This window comes from Dreissena polymorpha, chromosome 15 (genome assembly GCF_020536995.1).
Source record: "Dreissena polymorpha isolate Duluth1 chromosome 15, UMN_Dpol_1.0, whole genome shotgun sequence".
NCBI classification, from domain to species: domain Eukaryota; kingdom Metazoa; phylum Mollusca; class Bivalvia; order Myida; family Dreissenidae; genus Dreissena; species Dreissena polymorpha.
Genome location: NC_068369.1, coordinates 20,711,833 through 20,733,143, shown reverse-complemented (window position 1 = coordinate 20,733,143; position 21,311 = coordinate 20,711,833). Strand labels below are relative to the sequence as shown.

General features: G+C 34.8%; 1 protein-coding gene across 1 annotated transcript; it reads left to right on the top strand.

The window, feature by feature from the left end:
• The first annotated feature begins 371 nt into the window (after positions 1–371).
• LOC127859397 (palmitoyltransferase ZDHHC3-like) lies at positions 372–19,756 on the top strand. Its single transcript, XM_052396768.1, has 8 exons — positions 372–531; positions 3,253–3,409; positions 5,108–5,217; positions 9,487–9,548; positions 10,289–10,376; positions 12,650–12,722; positions 14,535–14,640; positions 16,062–19,756. The coding sequence occupies exons 1-8, from the start codon at positions 413–415 to the stop codon at positions 16,136–16,138; spliced, it is 792 nt and encodes a 263-aa protein (XP_052252728.1). The 5' UTR covers positions 372–412; the 3' UTR covers positions 16,139–19,756.
• The last annotated feature ends 1,555 nt before the right edge of the window (positions 19,757–21,311 follow it).

Genomic DNA, 21,311 nt, shown 5'->3' with positions numbered 1-21,311 from the left:
ACAGAACATAAGGTTTTTTGTCAGCTGGGGAGGGGAAGGGGACACGCGTAACCTTGTGTCCCCGTGCTCCCGAAAAATTCGGACCAGTGGATACATATTAAATATTTTTGAAATTAATTCAATTATGTTTAGCTTGATTAATTTTCCCATCGATTTCCATATTCCTGTGGCCAGGGTGTGTAGAAATACCGAAGTCCCCGTAATTACCGAAATCGATGGGACACTCAAGCAAAACATAATTGAATTAATTTCAAAAATATTTAAGTAAAGATTTTTTATCAATTGTATCTATTTGAAACATGTTAACATTAGTAAAATGTCAAAATAAATAAAATTTTAATGTATATAAATTGGTGTGAGTTTGCCGGTGTGATTCCGTTGAATCGATTGGTTGGCGAGATACCTGTCAAAAATGGTTGTTTTCCGGGGAGATCCGTGTGGAATTTGTTGCATTCTCATCACTTATGCGGCAGTATTTTATGCCGATTATGTTGTTGTCCGTCACTTGGTAATTCCGTCCATGTCTGATACGTAAGCAATTTAAATAAATATTCTCATGTGGCCAAAAATGTATTGTTGTTGATATGCATGTAAATTCGGACGTAATTGTTCGGATAAAGGAAATTACGAAATATACAAATCAGCGTATGTTTAGGGAAAGATCTTGAACGAAACAGCATGTTATTTCCCCCTGCTCCTACACCACCATATAGCCTCTCTGGAATTGCAATTTCTTGCATGTTATTAATTTATTAGAAAATGTCACACATTATCAATTTTTAACCATGAACCATTTTAGCACTAGCAGAACCCTGTACCTTTTGTGATCATAGATCTTTCTTTGACATAATGAGCTCACATTTGATTAAATTAAAAAATGTGTTTTGATATGCAAGCCATTCCCTTTTGAGACCGAAGCTTTTTGTAGCAATTCTGACATCAGTATATAAATTTTGGTAAAATAGGTTGGAAATTCCGTCCCATTCCTCCCCAAATGACTGCTTGAGTAACCCTGGGTTACAAAACGACCTCCCATTCAACCGTTTGAGCTTTGTTTACATTCTATAAATACGTTTTCATGGTATTATGTAACCAATTATCCGATTGGGTGATAGAATAAATCGGCGATTTTGATTTGAAGATGCGAGTTTGTTTGGAGCATGCATGCCATACGTCCCGGATTGTCCGGGACAGTCCCGGAAATGAAGAACTTGTCCCGCTGTCCCGGAAATCTGTCAAATGTCCCGGAATTTACAAAATCCATAAATACATGTACCTTATCTTAAGCTTAACTGCACCTCGAATCTGTGTATATCTGCAGCGTCTCCATGACAATGCCTACCCGAATAGGCAGACTACGCTACGTGTCAAAATCGATCAATTAACAGGGGTCCTGTTATTATATCGATTGTCTCACGTTCGCGGTCAAACCGAAAAGGCGGCATTGTTTAATGTGGTTGTAAATTGACTTTAATCTACTATGTCATTATTTCCCACTGCGTAAGGGCAAAGGATAGTTGTTCACACATCTTAAGTCCAATATCGCTGAGTAAAAAATTAAAAGCAGTTTATGTTCGCACGTTTAACCGACAAAGAAGTTGAGTAAAAAAGAAAGCATATAAAAACGTCATCCTCACACGGTTATTGTCTTGTTCTAAACCCCCAGTAAACATAACGTTAAAAAAAACTATTGTGAATTGATTTGAGTTGACGATCTAACGGTACTGTATTGTTGTATTTTTTTATTATATAAATGTTATAAAGGAATAAAGGCGTATCAACAACTACGCGTTACACACACCGGTCTTAATAACAATAACGCAGTGACGTCACCATCTATGTTTAGAACGCTTACACTGAAAACACGTGGCTTGTATCTAGTAACGGAAGTAGAAATGTTTAATTTGACGTTAATAGATCAAGTGTATTTCGGATAGGCTTTCGAACTTTTGCTATTAACGATGCGAAACAAAAAAAACGTACCAAAAATGCATATGTCTTTAAATATCGCTACATTTTATACATGTCCCGGAAAATCGGCAAAAGTCCCGGACAATTTAACTCCATGTCCCGGAATTGGTCTCAAAAATTATGGCATGTATGGTTTGGAGAGACATCTCCTCTTCACCTTGGTGAAAATCCAAGAATTGGGAACATTTAAAACGGTCATTTTACAAGTTACGGTACGCTGTGAAATGTGTGAATACAGTTGTGAGAAAACGAAATATTTGAACGGATATATTTATCTTCTGAAAAACATAATAAAACTGTTACAAACATTACATGTATTGTAAAAAAAAGAAAACTTAAACTGTCCGATAATCCCCAGGTAGTAAATGCTTCGAAAAATGCTATCGGGGTTCAATAGTGAGTCATTGAGATTACGCTCTCTTTTTCCTGGAGGTGTCCGATATAACCCAGGGTTACTGACAATGCCAATTGAACATTTAAAAAACAAACATTTTTATGAAAGGAAACTTTCAGCTTATCTCTCTTTCCAGCTCAATGATACGAACCTCAGTAAAGATAATGTGAAAAACACTTTTATTCTAACTTCTGTAGTGTTTTTAAAGCTGAGAAACACAACACAATTTTTCAAATTTTATAAAAACAATGGAATATTGTTTAAACCGTATGTTCCTGGAATCATTATCCAAATGGTAAAAAAAACACTGACTTGTTTACTTAATAAGCCATAACATAACAGCAATAAAAATTGCAAACAGCAGACACTCCGAAATTATTATATTGTTAAGCATTGTCAAATTTTGAAAAGCTTACCAATGTTTATGTTTCTTTTGAAAATCTTGAATAAGTAGAACAAGGTAATCTCGCTCCATTATACACATTGTTCTTTGGAGGGCATATAGTGATCGCACTGTCCGTCTGTCCATCCGTCTGTCCGTCACACTTTCTGTTTAGGTTTTGAAAAATGCTCATAACTTCTATGTCTCTTCAGATTTAACCTTCATATATGGTATGCATGTGTAAATTGGCAAGGCCTTTCAATATGTTTACAAATTTTAACCCCCTTGACCTTGAACTTAGGGTCTGCGTTTAGGTTTCGAAATCTATGTTTAGGTTTTGAAAAATGCTCATAATTTCTATCAAAGCATTTATCGGGGGCATATGTCATCCTATGGAGACAGCTCTTGTTTGAATATATAACTGTAACAGAAGAAAGTTTCAGCTTCTCAATCTTTCTATGTTTTATGATTTCAATTTGAATCTTTTGCACGTTCTGTTTTCCAGCCTATGGGGAGTCCTCAATGTATTCCTGTTCAACCTAATTGTATTCCTGATAGCTGCCTCACACCTCCGAGCAGTTATGTCTGATCCAGGGATTGTGCCTCTACCCACCACCAGTCTAGACTTCTCTGACATGCACAATGGGCAGAAGAAAGAATTGGTAATTATACAGGGCCCTCAAGCCATTTTAGGGGAAGCGGGTCACCACCCATAGCAGGGGGAATTTTCGCGGAGTGTCCCTTTTTGGGGGATTTTTTATTTATTTTCTAATTATTACATTAGTACTTGTTTGCACTATATTCATTGCTTTTTATACGCCCGTATAAATACGGGACGTATTATGTGAAACCCCTTGGCGGCGGGCGGGCGGGCGGGCGGCGGGCGGCGGGCGGAAGGCATCACTTTGTCCGGACTCTAATTCAAATTGTATTCATCCGATCTTCACCAAACTTGGTCAGCAGTTGCATCTAGTTGATATCTAGGCCAAGTTCGAATATGGGTCATGCCGGGTCAAAAACTAGGTCATAGGGTCAATAAGTGCATTTTCAAAGGGGCCACTTTGTCCGGACTCTATTTCAAATTGTATTCATCCGATCTTCACCAAACTTGGTCAGCAGTTGCATCTAGTTGATATATAGGCCAAGTTCGAATATGGGTCATGCCGGGTCAAAAACTAGGTCATAGGGTCAATTAGTGCATTTTCAACGGCGCCACTTTGTCCGGACTCTAATTCAAATTGTATTCATCCGATCTTCACCAAACTTGGTCAGAAGTTGTACCTAGACAATATCTAGGTCAAGTTCGAACATGGGTCATGCTGGGTCAAAAACTAGGTCACAGGGTCACTTAGTGCATTTCAAGCATTTAGCATGGTGTCCACTCTCTAATTGAAGTAGTTTTCATCCAATCTTCACCAAACTTGGTCAGAAGTTGTATCTAGACAGTATTTAGGTCAAGTTGGAATATGGGTCATTCCAGGTCAAAAACTAGGTCACAGGGTCACTTAAACCATTTCAAGCATTTAGCAAGTGCTCTCTAATTGAAGTAGTTTTCATCCGATCTTCACCAACTTTGGTCAGAAGTTGTGTCTAGACAATATCTACATGTAGGTCAAGTTCAAATATGGGTCTTGCCAGGTTAAAAACTAGGTCACGAGGTCCCGTAGTGCATTTCAAGCATTTAGCATGGTGTCTGCTCTCTAATTGAAGTAGTTTTCATCAGATCTTCACCAACTTTGGTCAGAAGTTGTGTCTAGATGATATGTAGGTCAAGTTCAAATATGGGTCATGGTAAAGTTATCAAGTTGTCCAAAGTCTTAAAACGGGCGTATCTTGTGACAGTTTGGCACTCTTGTTTCATAATAAAGTATGTTTGACAAGATCAAATTAAAATAGAATTGAGATGTAATAATCATGAGACACATATTTCTAATTTTTTTTTAGAGGGAATTTTTCCCCCAAAAGGGGAAAAAAGTATACTTTTCAGGTGGGGGAATGCGGACGAATTTCATCCGTTAATTTGACGGATTGAGGGCCCTGCCCGTTAAAAACCCAGTTTTGTTTTGGTATAATTTGTGACCAATATGGCCCCATTCCCAATCCCAAAAAGTATATATTGTTACCAAATGACTGCCTTATATTCTCAATAGAATGTTTCAGAAAAAATATTTCTTTAATATAAATTTCAACATTGAGTTTATCTCCCCATCAAGCTCTGTAAATTGAACTTGTAACCATTAGTATCTTTTTTTGATTTTAAAAGCAACTGCGAATTCTGTATCTGAGCAGTAAAGTGTTCATATCTGTGCCTTTCTGAAGGTTTTACAACTGTGCTGATTTAATTCTTGTCCAACTTGCAGTCTAACGGCTGGTCAGTGTGCATGAAATGTGAGACGTACAGGCCGCCCCGTGCCCACCATTGTAGGATCTGTCGCAGGTGTATACGTAGAATGGATCACCACTGTCCATGGTAAGAAACCAGAGTACAGGATCAACGGGTTTTCAGGGCTGTCCAAACGGGCTGGAAAGAATGTTAACACACTGTTAAGAACTTTTATTTTTGCAAATATCGTAAGTTTTTGAAACACCTTTGCAACCAAAAATATTTAGTGCTCAAAAGACAGTTTTAATGCCCCCAGTAGGGTGGCATATAGCAGTTGAACTGTCAGTCTGTCCGTCTGAAAAAAAACTTTAATGTTGGCCATAATTTTTTTAGTATTGAAGATAGCATCTTGATATTTAGCATGCATGTGTATCTCATGGAGCTGCACATTTTGAGCGGTAAAATTTCAAGGTGAACATCATCCTTCAAGGTCTAGGGTCGAAAAAACAAAGTCAAGGGAAGTAATACGCTTTAAATGTAGTTATCTGACCTTCACACGTATATATTTTTGTTAAATAAATCAAAGCGGCGCAGTAGGCGGCATTGTGTTTCTGACAAACACATTGTGGTAAAAGGTCAAGGTCATCCTTTACGGTCTACGGTAAAAAATACAGATTTAAGGGAATAAGCTTTAAAAAGGGAGAAAATTATTCAATATTGAACATAGCCACTTTATATATTTGGCATGCATGTGTATCTCATGGAGCTGCACATTTTGAGTGGGGAATCTACAGTCACGGTAGTGGCTTTTAATTATTTGCTACTAAAAATAGAGATTTGTTACAGACAATTATTTTCAAGGGAAATTATATATAATTATAAATCTCATATTATATATTTCCTTACCAAGCATTGAAGTTCTTTTCACAGTTACTGTACAGATTTATTATTTTGATTATTTATAACCCGAATGATTGATTTTTCAAAAAAATATTTTAAATGATATAATTATTATTTCTTTGATGTTCATTACATACCTGTTGACTTATGTCCATATACAAGATCAACTCTGGCTATTATCTCTTTTAAACCACAGGCCTTGGTTGTCAGTGATGTCTGACATGGTCATAATTGACTGTGACAAAATTTAAGGGAAGTAATAACCTTTAAAGGGAGATGATTTCTATACCTGCCAAATGATAAATAGAAATTTTATTTCAATGCGGCGCAGTAGGGGGCATTGTGTTTCTGACAAACACATCTCCCTGTTTTGCAGTTTGTGTCGATATCTTAAGATTAAAGAATAAATTTTTTAATACGCCTGAAATGGTGCTAAAATTTTACATTGTGTGCTGCTGAACGGTGTAAATAAAGGCTATACACATAGAATTTTTGTTCAAGAACACAGGCTTATTAAATAAAGTAATTCTGGTGTATTTCACATTGCCTTAAGCAGCATAAATAACTGTCTTTTATGCACTAGTTGATATTATTAGCTCATCTATTTTTTGAAAAAAAATTATGAGCTATTGTCATCACCTTGGCGTCGGCGTCGGCGTCCGGTTAAGTTTTGCGTTTAGGTCCACTTTTCTCAGAAAGTATCAATGCTATTGCATCCAAACTTGGTACACTTACTAACTATCATGAGGGGACTGGGCAGGCAAAGTTAGATAACTCTGGCATGCATTTTGACTGAATTATGTGCCCTTTTAATACTTAGAAAATTGAAAATTTTGGTTAAGTTTTGCGTTTAGGTCCACTTTTTTCAGAAAGTATCAATGCTATTGCATTCAAACTTGGTACACTTACTTACTATCATGAGGGGACTGGGCAGCCAAAGTAAGATAACTCTGGCGTGCATTTTGACAGAATTATGTGCCCTTTTTATACTTAGAAAATTGAAAATTTTGGTTAAGTTTTGTGTTTAGGTCCATTTTATTCCTTAAGTATCAAAGCTAGGTATTGCTTTCATACTTGCAACACTTACTAACTATCATAAGGGGACTGTGCAGGCAAAGTAATGTAACTCTGACTGGCATTTTGACAGAATTATGTGCCCTTTTTATACTTAGAAAATTGAAAATTTGGTTATGATTTGTGTTTTGGTCCACTTTATTCCTACAGTATCAAAGCTATTGCTTTCATACTTGCAACACTTATTAACTACCGTAAGGGGACTGTGCAGGCAAAGTTATGTAACTCTGACTGGCATTTGGAAGGAATTATGGGCCCTTTATACTTAGAAAATTGAAAGTTTGGTTAAGTTTTGTGTTTTGGTCCACTTTACCCCTAAAGTATCATAGATATTGCTTTCATACTTGGAACACTCGCAAACTATCATAAGGGTACAGTAAAAGGACAAGTTGCATAACTCTGGTTGTCATTTTTACGGAATTATGGCCCTTTTTTGACTTAGTAACTTTGAATATATGGTTAAATTTTGTGTTTCGATCCACTTTACCTCTTAAGTATCAAGGCTATTGCTTTCAAACTTCAAATACTTTCATGCTATCATGAGGTTACTGTACCTGGCAAGTTGAATTTTACCTTGACCTTTGAATGACCTTGACTCTCAAGGTCAAATTATTAAATTTTCCTCACACTATACCCCCCCCCCCACCCCCTCCCCATTTTTTTTTTAAACGGTTAAAAAACAAAACTATTTATTTTGATTATTTTATGTTTGAAATACCGTCCAACCATCGCACCCAAGAATCCCCCACCCCATCCCCCTCCCCCCACCCGAATCCCCCCCCCCCCCCTAATTTTTTTTTTTTTTTTTAAGATCATCTCACAAATTACCACCACACCCTCACACTATACCCCCCCCACCTCACCCCCCATTTTTTTTTGAAACGGTTAAAAACACAAATATTTATTTTTATTATTTTATGTTTGAAATACCGTCCAACCATCGCACCCAAGAATCCCCACCCCCTTCCCCCCCCACCCCCCACCCCCACCCCCCGATTTTTTTTTTCCTTTTTTTCGCAGTTTTGGAAGATAATGTAATAAATGTCCACACCCCCACACAATGCACCCCTCTTCACTCCACCCCTTCCTCCTTTGTGATTGAAAATGAGAGCCCCTTCACCTTTAAAAAGAAAATAGATGAGCGGTCTGCACCCGCAAGGCGGTGCTCTTGTCTGAAAAAAAAGCATCACTTACTGGTGTGTTTGCATAGATTAAAGTTCAATTGTGTACCCTACATAGTCATGTGCTCCTGCACTCTATTACACTGGGCTTTTTCTAGCCATTAGGGAAGAAGAAGTCAGGTCAACTTGGGATTTTCTAAATCAATGAAATGGATAATTTGTGAAATTTTTATTGACTGAATGGACCGAACTGGGATTTTTCGGATCAACAAATCTTGACACACCCGGACAAAATCATATTAATTATAGTTATATACTTTGTAAGATGTTTATGAATTTTTTATATTTTTTTCGGGGGGGGGGGGGGGGAAACAAAACAATTTCAGTTTTGGACTGGGTCTGATTGCTTTGGGATCAGGTCATTTTAATCAATGCCTATAAAGTTTTTTTTTTTCAAATAGCAGAAAAAATATTGTAATATCACAATGTGCAAAAATATATTCTACTTGAAAAATGTTGTTAGTTGTATCGTCAGATTGGATCATCACTGTCCATGGTAAATAACGTCTCAATTTGCTATCAGCTTTGCACTGCAAAAACAAGGTTTGATGCAGGTGTGTTAAGTGTCGTCCCAGATAAGCATGTGTTGACTACACAGGCTAACCCTTTCAGTGCGGGAACAGAATTTTAAAGGACTTTGCAAACAGTTTGGATCCAGATGAGATGCCACAGAACGTGGCGTCTTATCAGGATCCAAACTGTTTGCTATTCTGATAATATTCTTTGAAAAAAATCGAAGAAAATGCTAATTTTAGAAATTCAGCAGACGACATTTTAGCAGACGACAAATTTCCCAGCATGCAAAGGGCTAATCAGAGTCAACAATTTCCGACTGGCCTTGTGTAGAGAAGAGACTTCCGTTGAATTACAAATACCATAAGATTGCACTGGCTAATTTTTTTGGGACGTCACTTACGCTCAAGCATTGATCCTCGTGCCGTCCATATATTTGTAATTAAAAAATATTGTTACTGTAATTATGCCCTTAAACAAAGTTCCGTAGGGGGCACATTGAAGATATTTGTCTGTCAGTAAATTCTCAGTCCCAAAAACATGTAACCAAATTTTAAACGTTTAAACGTTGAGTAAATATTTTCCACATTACTCAAGCAATTTAATGATATTTTTTGGCTCTGTGAAATGTAGATTTTCAAGCCACTTTTGCATATATTTTTTTTAAGTTAAGTTTGTGTGCAGTATTTAATGGAATATTAATAGCATGTTTACATGACTTAAACTATTTTGCTTTGTTTTCTTGTAGGATTAACAACTGTGTTGGAGAATTCAACCAAAAATACTTCATGCAGTTTCTGTTTTATGTTGGTGAGTGTGTTGTTATTTTCTTGTTAATAATTTTGTACTATAACAAAACATTATTATTATTGATTTGTACAATTTATCAAACGTGCAATGACATTATTTTTTGAAGTGCACAGTGTATAAAAGATTTGTGCAAAATTTTAGTCTGAAATTTTTCTTGTAGAATTATATTTATTGGAGATGAATTGTGTTATAACCCAAGATGCATTTTAGGACCCATTGAATCTAAAATATTGTTTAATAAAAAACATAAATAATAAAATATGGGATAATTGATAAGTTGTAACTTGCAAATTAATTTTTAACATACAGTATTGGGGTGTATTCTTGGCTAATATTGCAGGGTTCCTGCTGGATCAAAACAATTTATGTTGCCACTGTATTTTGCCACTTGAAAAAATGTGTCCCACATATTTGTTTAGTGCTATTGGTCTCACTTCAAACTATTGAAACTGTGAAATTGTTGCCATTTAATAGCATAACCAGAATGCATGTGATTAGATCTTGGCAAAACAGGTCTAAACTGTAAGAAGTATTCTATGTAAAACACATATTTTTCTAAATTATATTAGATAATGTTTAATTTATGTCAATTTTGTTAATTGTTTTGTAGATTTGCAAAAATGTATAAAAAAATACACCTTACTTGAATTTTTCTATATCCTCCTTCCAATTAAGATGTGAATTTATTTGCGTTTCAACTATCTGTCCATTATTCATGATAATTGTCTTCGTCCCATGAGGTATGGCTGCCATACATGCTACAACCATGGTCATAGTATCATGGATTTTGGACCCTGGTGTCCAGGGGGACCATAAAAGTCTGAAGCTGTGAGTATTTCTTGATGTTTTAGTTGCATGTAGCTTTTTGCATTTGTGAGTCTGTTATCTTATGCGTGGAAACATGAAAGTACATATTTTTAGCTCACCTGAGCTTTTGTGGTTGGAGCTGTCTGTCGTGTGTCATCAGCATTTAAATTATGAATGCTCTAAAGGCCACATTGTTTGCCCAATTTATCATGAATTTTCATCAGAACATTTAACATTTGGCTTAATAATATTTCGGCCAAGTTTAAAACTTTGTAACTTTGGGTCAAAAACTAAGTCACTAGGTCAAATTGAAGATTAAGTGTGTTAACTCGTTAGAAGTATTTTTTTAAATTTATTGTATTGCTAAGAACATTTATTGTAATGATATCTTGGATAAGTTTCAAGATAAAAAATTGTTACACTCCGTTGAAAAAGATGGCTGCCAGGTGCATTGCAGTTTTCCTTATATTGATAGCGTGAATCCTTGTAAAGACTTTAGAAGTCTCATTTCGTGTCCAATCTTCATGAAACTTACCCAGAACCTTTGTTCTTATGATATTTTGACTGAGTTTGAAAATGTTTTCAGTCTAAAAAACAATTGTGTCAAGTTGGCATTTCAGTTTTACCATTTGGCTTGAGTGAAACCTTGTGAACACTTAGTTGGCTCTTGTGTACTCTTTAGAACATTTGAGATGTCATATGTTTTTGACCCTTTCAGCATGAACCTTTATCAAAACATTTGTTCTTATGATGTCTCAGACAATTTTAAATATGGTTCTAGGAAAAAAGGTCAGAATTCACATTTATAGTACAAACATCACACAAGCTGATAAGAACAGTGTTTAGTTCCTCTGGTGCTCTTGTGAACCACCTATTATCTTTGGCTGGCTTGTTTGTACATTAGTACATGTTTCTCAGCTAGAGATGCAAATTAAACACTCTACCATATGCCAACATAGCCAGCGGCTATAAAAATGAAATTATGAAGTGCACACAATTAAAAATTCTAGTCATAGGTAATTTATTATGGCCAAATTTGAGGGCGAAATTCAGCCCCAAATCCTCATCAAAAGGTTATTATATTTTCCTTATGATTATTCTAAAATGTTTCTAAAATTAAGTATTTGAAATACGAAGGTGATTACATATGAACAAAAAAAGACTGAATTGGAGACATTTTGACAATAATTATTGCAATTTTCACAAACCAACTTTGATAATAATCTGATTGAGCATTCGTAGCAAAGAACTTTTGTTATCAATTCCCCATCCTATGGATCCGACCACCATTCCACCAAAAGGGGAAACAAAACAGAACAAAACAATGTCATGTTACAGCTTCTTGGATCTATTTCAAACTAGTATAGCCACTTAGAAATGTAAAAAGGCATCATGTTTCTGAGTGTTCAGATACTCCTTACAAAATGGGAAATGTATACTTATTGGCAACAAGCCATACATTGTAATAATCAATTTACTAAAAGTATTATAACAGCATACTTTATTAACCCTTTGCATGCTGGGAAATTTGTCGTCTGCTAAAATGTCGTCTGCTGAATTTCTAAAATAAGCATTTTCTTCATTTTTTTTCAAAGAATACTATCAGAATAGCAAACAGTTTGGATCCAGATGAGACGCCACGTTCTGTGGCGTCTCATCTGGATCCGAACTGTTTGCAAGGCCTTTAAAATTCGGTTCCCGCACTGAAAGGGTTAACCCTTTACAGCTCAGAAGCAAAGTGAAATGGCTGTATGCATCCAGCATAAACCAGAGCAGCCTGCGAGTAATTCAGAGACTGTTAGGTTTTATGCTGTTCTCTGCTCATCAGTAGCTTAGGGTTGGAAATGAAGGGTAGAAATCTTATCTCTAGTGAGAAAGATTTTATTGTCCCCTACCGGTTTCACCGGAGGGGAATTTTTGTTTGCGCTCTGTGTGTCTGTCAGTCTGTCTGTCAGTCCGTCAGTCTGTCACACTTTTCTGGATCTTGCGATAACTTTAAAAGTTTGTCATATTTTTTCATGAAACTTGAAACATGGATAGATGGCAATATGGACATTATGCACATCATTTCATTTTGTTCCTAGGTAAAAAATTCTTGTTAATTTTTTTTTTTAAATTATGACAATGGTGGAGCCGGTAGGGGACATATATTGCTTGGCAATAGTCTTGTTTAATTTGATTTTCTAAGGGTCCAGACTTTCTTTTATGTGCTATTTGATTTGGAAAGGTTAATACTTATTCAGATCAGTCACATGTAAGATGAACATGATTTAAATGTTGATGTATGCTTTCAGGGTCCACTCTATATGCCTGATTATAGAGAGTCTTCTATTTGGTCTGTTTGTGATAGCCATAGGCTGTGATCAGGTGAGCAAAAACCGTCCTAAACATCATAGATTTGTGTCTTATAATGTGAATGAGCTGATCTGGTTATTAAATACTTTTGGTCCGTAGGTGGGGGATATATCAATGAACTCATTAGGGAAATGTGAACATTTATTTACGAAATTTAATCTTTTCATCTTACATGAACATAAGATATTTATCATAGTAGTGATATATGGTAAAATTGACCTTCATAAGTAGCCCAGTGACCTCTGGAATTGTGTGAATTTTAAGGCACTTTATTGAGTTTCCAATCAAAGCATGTTAATAAGAGACCTGTTCCTCTTGTCTGTCATTTGTGCACACTTGATATAGCAATATTAATAACTTACCTTTTATATTGTGACAAAAAAGGAAAGAACTGGATTTTGAAATTAAATGTTTAAATGTACTCCAGTCTGTACTCCCCCCTGTTTAAACTTTGTCAAACAATTATAGATAGAACATGCCAACATTTGTTTTTCTGAGCTGATGATTTACATGTTTAAAGTATGAAATTAATTGTGTGCTGGCTAGTTTATCTATTGTGAGAATGACTATATCTGTTTGCATCTGTTTAGCTACTGGGCATATGAAGCTGAAATGTGTTATTGTGTCAATGTGTATTTTTTTTTTACCTAGGAAGTCTGGGGTATTGACACAAGTCTGTTATCTGGGTAGAACCAGTACTTGATGTCTTAAGAAAAGATCCTGATTATCACTCCTCGAAAGGGGATTGATCCCTAGGCATACACTTTATTTACTAAGCCACAGTGACTGTACCGGGCCCAGTATCATGAGCATTGTCAATCTGTTAGCTCTACTCAGACGATTGAATGTGAGTTTTCACTCAACTCAGTACTGAGAATGTTGTTCATGAACAATTTCAAATCTCGGCTATAAGAATATGCACATATTCCTTCTCAAACTCAGGGTAGAATCAGACTCGGAACAAAAATACGTATGTTGCCACCACATTGCGCATGATGATCAAATAAAAAAAAAATAAAGTTGAGTCAGAATTTTGACCTAAGTATACTTGTAATACTAGGCCATGATGTTTCAGTACATTACTTTATTTATTATGCCCCCCTTCGAAGAAGAGGGGGTATATTGTTATGTGCATGTCGGTCGGTCTGTCGATCCATCCACCAGATGATTTCCGGATTATAACTCAAGAACGCTTAGGCCTAGGATCATGAAACTTCATAGGTTCATTGATCATGACTGGCAGATGACCCCTATTGATTTTTAGGTCACTAGGTCTAAGGTCAAGGTCACAGTGACTCGAAATAGTAAAATGGTTTTCGGATGATAACTCAAGAATGCTTACACCTAGGATCATGAAACTTCATAGGTACATTGATCATGACTGGCAGATGACCCCTATTGATTTTTAGGTCACTATGTCAACGGTCAAGGTCACAGTGACTCGAAACAGTTAAATGGTTTCCAGAAGATAACTCAAGAATGCTTATGCCTAGGATCATGAAAGGTCATAGGAACATTGATAATGACTGGCAGATGACCCCTATTGATTTTCAGGTCACTAGGTCAAAGGTCAAGTTCACAGTGACTCGAAACAGTAAAATGGTTTCCTGATGATAACTCAAGAATAATTAGGCCTAGGATCATGAAACTTCATAGGTACATTGATCATGACTGGCAGATGACCCCTATTGATTTTTCAGGTCACTAGGTCAAAGGTCAAGGTCACAGTGACACAAAGCGTATTCACACAATGGCTGCCACTACAACTGACAGCCCATATGGGGGGCATGCATGTTTTACAAACAGCCATTGTTTCCATTTCAGTTGTCAGCCATATTTAACGATGAGACAGGGGTGGAGTATGTGAAGAAGGAAGGGTTACATCGCAACAAATCAAAATTGCAACTTCTGCAAGAGGTGTTTGGGAACAGTAAGTTTGATGGAGGAAATGTTAAGTTTTACAACAACTCGCCCAGTACAGGCTAGAAAAAAGTGAAACTTGAATCTCCAAAAACACAAAAGAAGGCCAATATTTCAATTAGAACATGAGTGAACAAAATGTCACTATTAATTTGAGTGAAGACAATTTCAAGCCATTTTTTAAATACAATTTTTGCTGTTATAAACCGTAAGTTTTTGGAAACTTAAAAACAAAAAAATAAAAATAAGTGTCTGAAAATTTAGATAAGAAAAATATTCCAAAACTTCAGCTGTCTGAAAATTTAAAGACACAAATTTATGTGTCCTAAAGTTACCGTATAATTATATTGAAATAAAAGCAATAAATCGATGTGAAATAATTTGATTGTGAGCTACTCTTCTTTTTCTGCTTTGAAATAATACAACTTTACAGCTCTTGCCAGAAATGATATAGAACAATAAATCGATGTGAAATAATTTGATTGTGAGCTACTCTTCTTTTTCTGCTTTGAAATAATACAACTTTACAGCTCTTGCCAGAAATGATATAGAACAAAACAGTAAAAACATAAAACATTCTGCTCCCTTAATAGGACAAATCTGTTTCAAATGCTTTTGGGGGAATCCATTGTTGTCTACCTATATTCACGGTTATTTACCCAAATTACACGAATGTAATGGTCGATTTGCCAGGTTTTATGACCTTAATCAGGTTTAAAAATCTATGCTAGAAGTGTCACAAGATAATTAAGCGAAAACAGGACCAAACTCAGTAGACTAGTGCTGTAAAATATACTGTAAATTTTTTTAGAGACATTAATTATGGACAAAAACCTGTATGTCTGAAAATTAAGAGTGGCAAAAAATAATTATTTTTGCTAAAACAGAGGGTGTCTGAAAACTTAAGAAGGCACGCAAACTAAGAGTAATTATGGTATATATGATAATTTATGAATTTGTAACATAATTATTCAATAAATAATTATATAAAACAGAGAAACAACTTCTTTGATTTAAAAAAAATCTATTCACTCAACGTTTCGGTCAATTTAGACCTTCATCAGGAGTAAACATTTTGTTATTCAACATAATTATAACATAATAATAACATAATTATTCTTATTTGTGGCATTCAAGGTAAAACAAGAGTGACCACTCGTTAAAATTACCTTTAACAAGATGATGCACATTGTAGCATATTATGCATACATCAACAAAGTGCATGTAAATTTCATTTCAGTGTTAAATTTTTAAGTTGCTGAATGTCGTATTCTAAGAAGCTGCTTTAATACTAATATTGAACTTTATAAACTTTTATGTCTATTCTGTAATACATTTTTTTTTAAATGGTATGTAAGAATATTTTCCAAACATGTTGATCAATTAAAATTTATACTTGCATGTTGTAAATGTTCTTTTGGTTCTTTTTAGGTCATCCAGCAATGTGGTTATGTCCCTTGGTAGATACTCAACAAAAGAAGGCAACTCTGTCAATGCATGACGTCTGAACATTCCAATTTCAAACTGAAAGGCAGAAATCTGTGATTGAGAGTTTTCTGTACATCAAACATACAGGCAGAAGTTATTATATATGTTGTTATCTGTCGTGGAATGGCAAATTTTATAGTTAAAAACTGTAGAATTTAGAATTAGCACATTTACTTTTTAATCTCAGATATTTTCATATCATATTAAAAGATCATAGAGAATACTGTTGTGTTTTTTTAGCTACTAGTATGTGGCAATTGCGAATTATGAAAAAACAGAAAATTTGCTTATCTTGTAGTCAGCAAAATATACTTAATGTCAAGATTTGAAAATGCTATATTGTTGGTATAGTGTAGCATTGATCAATAACTGAACTGCCTTTAAATCAACATTGTAGAATTCATAAATTGGTTTTGTTGTGACCTGCACCTGCTAATTACCTAAACATTTCTTGATAGTTCACTGTTATCTTCAAGTTGTTCTGTTTAAAACTGCATAGATGTTGAATAGTATCTATATATTGCAAAAATATCACATATCTTGATATGAGAAGTTAATGGTCAGATGTATGGACTGATATTGACATTGTTTACATCTTCAGCTGACTATTCATTCACTTAAAGTTATTAGGAAACTCTGATTTTTGTTACACGTGGAAATATTCACTTCTACGACATACATTTGTCATGAGAGTCACTTTTCTCGATAACAGCATACTATTGAGTTTTAAATATGCCACAATCATTTAAATGAGCGGTTGAAAAAAAGATTCACATTAAATGTGTGCTGAAGTATGAGTCAATGGCTTTCTTTGTTCCCATTAGGTCAATTGATATTATTTGTAAATGATGCAATTATCACACAATGTTGACTCATTTATATGTTAAATTCAACTGATAGAAATACAACACATTATGTAATAGTACCTTTGTTTAACCCTTTCAGTGCGGGAACCGAATTTTGAAGGCCTTTGCAAACAGTTTGGATCCAGATGAGACGCCACAGAACGTGGCGTCTCATCAGGATCCAAACTGTTTGCTATTCCGATAATATTCTTTGAAAAAAAATCGAAGAAAATGCTAATTTTAGAAATTCAGCAGACGACATTTTAGCAGACGACAAATTTCCCAGCATGCAAAGGGTTAAGTGCTGCAAAGATAAGTCATTGTAAAGCATATTTCAAAGATTTGCAAACTCGAAGATGTCTTTACCCTTTGCTTATCGCAGCGGTGTTATATAAATGTTAAAAATTGATGTACATCCAGTCTTGATATATTTTAATGTTGTTTTGTTTTTTAAATTTTAATTATGTTTGCATGGTAATTATGCTCTTGTACATAATGTGATGTGTACATAGGATGGTCGAATTGTTGTTGTATTTGTTGTTATTTATGTGTAATTATCAATGTATATATCATAAATATATCATTATCTTTCACTGTAACTCGGGCGGTGAAATGTTAATAAAAGTTTGTTTCATATTTGATTCTTTAACTATAACATTTTATTTGTTTAGTATAATACTGGTATATAATACCAGCATGCTTTATCTTTTATATACGTTTTTTCTTTGGCATTTTAAATCATGTATTAAGTTTGATTTGTTATTCTTACTGCATGCTTATGTTAAAAGCAACAACATTTTTGGCATAATTTTGTCAGAAACAATGTCCCAAAGTTTAACCAAGCTACTGTTTTAGAATTGAAGAATTATCATTTATATATGCATGTTAATATTTTATTATTTTAGCTCATCTGACCCGAAAGTGCTCAAGATGCGCTATTATGAGCACCCTAGTAGCAGGTGTGCATCCTCTATTGCGCAGTGTGTGCCGTCAACTTTAAGCTCATTAGGTCAATAGAGGCCTGACTTTTATTCAATCTTGATGAAACTGGGTCAGATTTTGTATCTTAAGACAAAGTTCAAATCTGGGTCACTGGTATCCAAAAATAGGTAGCCAGGTCAAATCTTAGACAAACTTGTAAATAACCATTTTAGGTGCCACATTAACGTCAGAATCTTGATGAAATTTGGTCAGAATTTTTTTTTAGGCCAAGTTCGAATCTGCATCCAAAAACTAAGTCACAAGGTCGAATTGTAGGTTTCAGGTCAAACCTTCAAAAATTGTAACCTCTCTACAATTATCACTAAATCATGCTGAAACTTGGTCAGATTCCTTATCAATATCTAGGCCAAGTTGGGAACTGGGTCTTTAGAACCTATAGACTGAAGTTGCAAGTTCAATTCTATTGAAAGCACATAACTCAATCTTGATGAAACTTGATCAGAGTGTTTATCTTGACAATATCAAGTCCATGTTTGGATCTTGGTCAAGGGTGGTTAGAAATCACATGACCAAATCAAGTTTTCAACAATTGCACTTTAACCCTTTCCCACTCAGAAGCAAAGTGAAAATGGCTATGTGCAAACAGCATAAAAACAGAACAAACTGCAACTTGCAGGCTGTTCAGGATTTATGCTGTTTGCTGCTCTTCAGTATCTAAGGAATGGAAATGAAACCTTTTAAACTTGAATCTAGTAAGAAAGGTCTTCTATTAAATTTAACTTCCTAAAGAACTACAAATGCGTAAAAAGTGGCTAGCGGTTAAATATGTATCTAAGTTGTAAAGGGTTAAATAAGTAAGTGGTGAATAATAGTGATGTGCTTCAGAGCCGTCATGACCCTTATGTTTGTAGATTTGTAGTCCCTTTTTTTCCAACCATCAAAGCAAGGTACATGGCTGTATAATATGCAGGGTCAAACCAAGTTCAACATTTTTAAAAGAAAAAGAAGAAACAAATCTCGCAAGTTTTTTGTGATGCGTGTTTTTATTTCATTTTCTAGGAATTAAATTTCCTAGCACAAAATCCGTATTTGGGGTGTATTATTTCACTTATATTCATTATATTTGTAACACTATAATCTGAAAAAATATAAAAACATTATTGTCTGGTTTCTTTTTTCATAAACTAATCGTGTTTTGGTCTGTACAGTCAAACAATCAAATAATATACATGTGTAGGCTGTCCTGTTAGTGATTTAAATTATTGTATATTATAGTTTACATTCACTCAACAGGTTTTCTAGGTTACAGGTTACATGGCACATAACAAGGCATTAAATAGTCGACGCTTCAATTTGCTGATGGACACCTATATTGTTACTGCTTTTTTAGGCAGTTGTGTTTTATCTATTGGCTTAAAGTCATGTTTTTACTTCCAATAAATTATTTGTTAAAAAAAAGAAGCAGGTTTGATGCATGATTTCTTATTTATAGCCAGTACACTTGTCACATTTTATGGTTACTTTAAAATGTATGATATCATTTTTGATTGTCATACTTTTACATTCTCACTTGCTTTGTTTTATAAAAAGAATGACTAATCACTTTTGATGAAATTGATGATTTCTGGCTTTATCTACTTACTAAAATATTCACATAGGTCCTTGACATTACATACCGTTTGTTAAGTGTTTTGTTTGAGTGATTCACTCATCTTTCTGATTTCTTTTAAAATTGCATCAACATGTTGTATTTTCATTTTGTATCCAAGGTAGAAAATGTCATGTTAAAAATGTGACTATTTATAAGAAAAACAAATGTTTATACAAAAATAAACTGAATAAAAAAAAATTCGCATGGCTTGTAGTATGATTTGAAATAATTGTTCTTCAACACTATTGTCTTCACTTTGCATAGATCCATTGTTGGCTCACCTGATCACAAATAGTGCACATGGGGAGTTTTTAGGATCACCTTTTGTCCGTGGTTTTTATCAACATTTGCCTTGTTAACACTCTAGTTTTCTCACCTGATCACACATTTTGCTCATGGGGAGTTTTGAGGGTACTGTAGTGTCCTGTTTGAGGGTCAGATAGCTTTATCTTCAAAAGACTTTTCCTCCTTTACCCCTTAACAGATTATAATTAATTTTATAATAAATTTTTTATTGAATTATCCATAGGTACCCGTCTTTCAACTTTGTTCAAATGGTTCCAGTCCAATGAATATGAGTGTCACCAAACATGAGCATAAATTTTAAGATTGAAAACTTTAAAACTCTTCTCTTAAACAAGTGTCAGGGCTTTGAAATTTGTTAACATTGTCTAAAGTTCTTGTAATAAGGGCCAGGGGTTTAATATGTATTGGTTTATATTGTATAGTTTGTTCGAATCATGCCCTTGGGGGTCAAAATTGTCTCCACCCTAGGGTAAACTTGTTTATGTTTATAATAAAATCTTTCATTTGTTCCTATGCTTTTTCAGACCATATCAAATCTGTGTCATAAAGAGTTAAAAAACTTGACAAAAACCACTGATATACAATTATCCCAAAGTCTTCACATAATATTGTATTTTCAACATATCTCAGAGGAAACCCCCCCCCCCCCCTGTTTGGACAGGCAATTCTCAATCAGGGAAATTCAAAAGAACACGAAACAATCTTTCATCATTAGGCAAGGACCTGTTGCACTTTAAGCTCAAATGTGAAGGATACCGTAAAAAGTTGTGTATAGGGCGCACTTTTCACCCCAAAATTTCATTTTAAAAACTTGATGCGCGTAATGCACAACTACAGCCATGCCAAGACATTTTTTCCCTGTCAGTTACCCAGTTGCGGTAATTTGCATCATTCTGTTCCCCGGTGTTTTAACTGTAACTATGTTAATAAAAGTGTTATATTTACGACCTGAATAAGATGGACAAACATTATAAAGTTAACATAAATATTTGCTATCTTTTTCAGGTACGTACAGAGCATTAATTCAAATAAATTTGAAGAAGAGAATGAAAAACAAGGAAGCCATTTTTATTTAAAATGTTATTGTTTTCCCACAATATTATACCCTACTGTACTAGGGTTACACAATTTATTTGGGGGCACTTGTCGATTTACAATAGCATGTCGGAAAGGTCTTTCCCGATTAATTTATGATTATTTTTCTTGCTTTTCAAATGTGTTAATAAAATTGATGTTGTGTTTGTTTACACGTTTTCATACGTCTTGTCAAGATTGAGCATGTGATTATCGAGAAATTTGCGTCACCTGTCAAGCTTTGTGTAGCTGGGCTATTATCAAAACATGCGAACCGGCAAACGGCTTCACAACTCCATTGTTTGTTTATCGCCGGTAAAGTCGTTATGGTGTTGAGAAGTTTGAGTCGTTAAAGTCTCCTGTCAAGTATAGACA